Genomic DNA, 1,627 nt, shown 5'->3' with positions numbered 1-1,627 from the left:
ACAAGCTCAATAAACAGCATGAGCGCGTTGGCGGGGGGGGGGGGTGGACAAGTAAAGCCTGGTGGCCCGCCAGGCTTATTTACACTCAAGGAAACCCTGGAGCATCATCCAAAAACAGACACAGGAGTTCTGTTTTAAAAGCATGTAGGTCTTTAAAATGGTAGGGTGATGAAACTAAAGTGGAACCGTTTGAGCTTCATGGCCACGGTTACATTTTAGGGGGAAGTACAGGCGTGGCAGCGTCCTGTTGTGGGTCTGCTTTGCCGCAGGAGGAACTGGTGGAGTAGTTCTAATTGTGACATCCGTCCAGTAAAGTCTGCTGTGATTCAGACAAGTGTGTTAAAACACTGGTGAGACCAAAGATGGAGCTTACCCCGCGATCTCCGTTGTACTTTTCCACAAACTTGCCGTAGTTGTAGTGGTTGAACGTTGGGTAGCCCTCCACCCCCTCCTGCTTGCAGAGGTCATGGTTCAGTCCTTTTGTGCAGTCCACAGCAGCATAAACAATCTAAGCGAAAGCAACGCCAACGGTCAGAAAACTCAGATCACACAACTATATTTTAATATTTCAATAACACATGTTAGTGTGTGGTCTGGAATAACTTAAGAGACCACTTAAAATCATCAGTTTCTCTGATTTTCCTTTTTATAGGCATATGCTTGAGTAAAATGAACTTTGTTCTTTTATTCTATGAACTACTGACACCATGTATCTGAAATTACAAGCGGAAATTTTGTATATATTTGCAGAAAATGAGACATTGGCAAAATAACAAAAAGGACGCAGTCCTCTCAGACCTCAAATGATGCAAAGAAAACGAGTTCATATTCATTTAGAAACAACAAAACTAATGTTGGAACTCATAAATCAGTATTTGGTGGAATAACCAGGAGGTTTTCAGTGGGGTTCAGTGCAGTGGGATCTTAATTTTTCCAGAACTGTATATATAATAGAAAAAAGTACAATTTATAGTTGAAAATAGTTGAGTCAACCATCTTAGTCAACATTCTGTCAATGTAAAGTGGTACAAAAAAGTTTCATTTAGCAAGCAACTATGTTTTACTTTTTGACAATGACTTGTGCATGTTTCATTTCGGTGCTGATTTAAAGTTTGTTTTTATGAAGAAGAAACACAATTTTCATATTAATACTTTAAAAGTGTGTGTGTGTGTGTACTTGTATGTAATCTATAGAGGTCCATTATAACCATTTTCATCAACAAGTGGAGGTCTTTTGTGGAACGTGATGACATTTTCCTGATCTTCACGTTTTTCCAAGTAGAATGTAATCAAATAAGAAGGATTATTTGTTTATTAACACTGTGGCATGCCTTTAACTTGTCTCCAGTTGCCGTGGTTACGTACTGTTATCTTGCTGTCTTATTACTAGTTAGTATTCTGATAGCAACCAGTAATTCAAGAACAACCAGTACTGATTGTAATTCAAGGGTTCGGGGTAAAGTTTAGTTCCAAGGTGTGAATTGAGGTTTGGTTGGGGTTTGGCTGTAGAAATGAATGGAAGTCAATGGAAAGTCTCCTCAAAGACAGCGAGACAAACGTGTGTGTCTGTGTGTGCGTGTGTGTGTAATACAATGTGGAAACCATTTTCCTGACACATACTACATTG

General features: G+C 39.4%; 1 protein-coding gene across 1 annotated transcript in view; it reads right to left on the bottom strand.

Moving 5' to 3' along the window:
* Positions 1 to 274: 274 nt before the first annotated feature.
* Positions 275 to 1,627, bottom strand: part of pdia5 (protein disulfide isomerase family A, member 5) — a 67,243-nt gene continuing 65,890 nt past the window's right edge. The window contains exon 16 of the mRNA XM_015044886.1: positions 275 to 508. Within this exon, the coding sequence (XP_014900372.1) occupies positions 290 to 508 (219 nt within the window). The 3' untranslated portion in view covers positions 275 to 289. The remainder of the gene's footprint in view (positions 509 to 1,627) is intronic.

The sequence above is a fragment of the Poecilia latipinna genome, unplaced genomic scaffold, assembly GCF_001443285.1.
Source record: "Poecilia latipinna isolate Pla-1442-1.1 unplaced genomic scaffold, P_latipinna-1.0 Scaffold696, whole genome shotgun sequence".
Lineage (NCBI taxonomy): Eukaryota > Metazoa > Chordata > Actinopteri > Cyprinodontiformes > Poeciliidae > Poecilia > Poecilia latipinna.
This window is presented reverse-complemented; position numbering and strand designations above follow the sequence as displayed.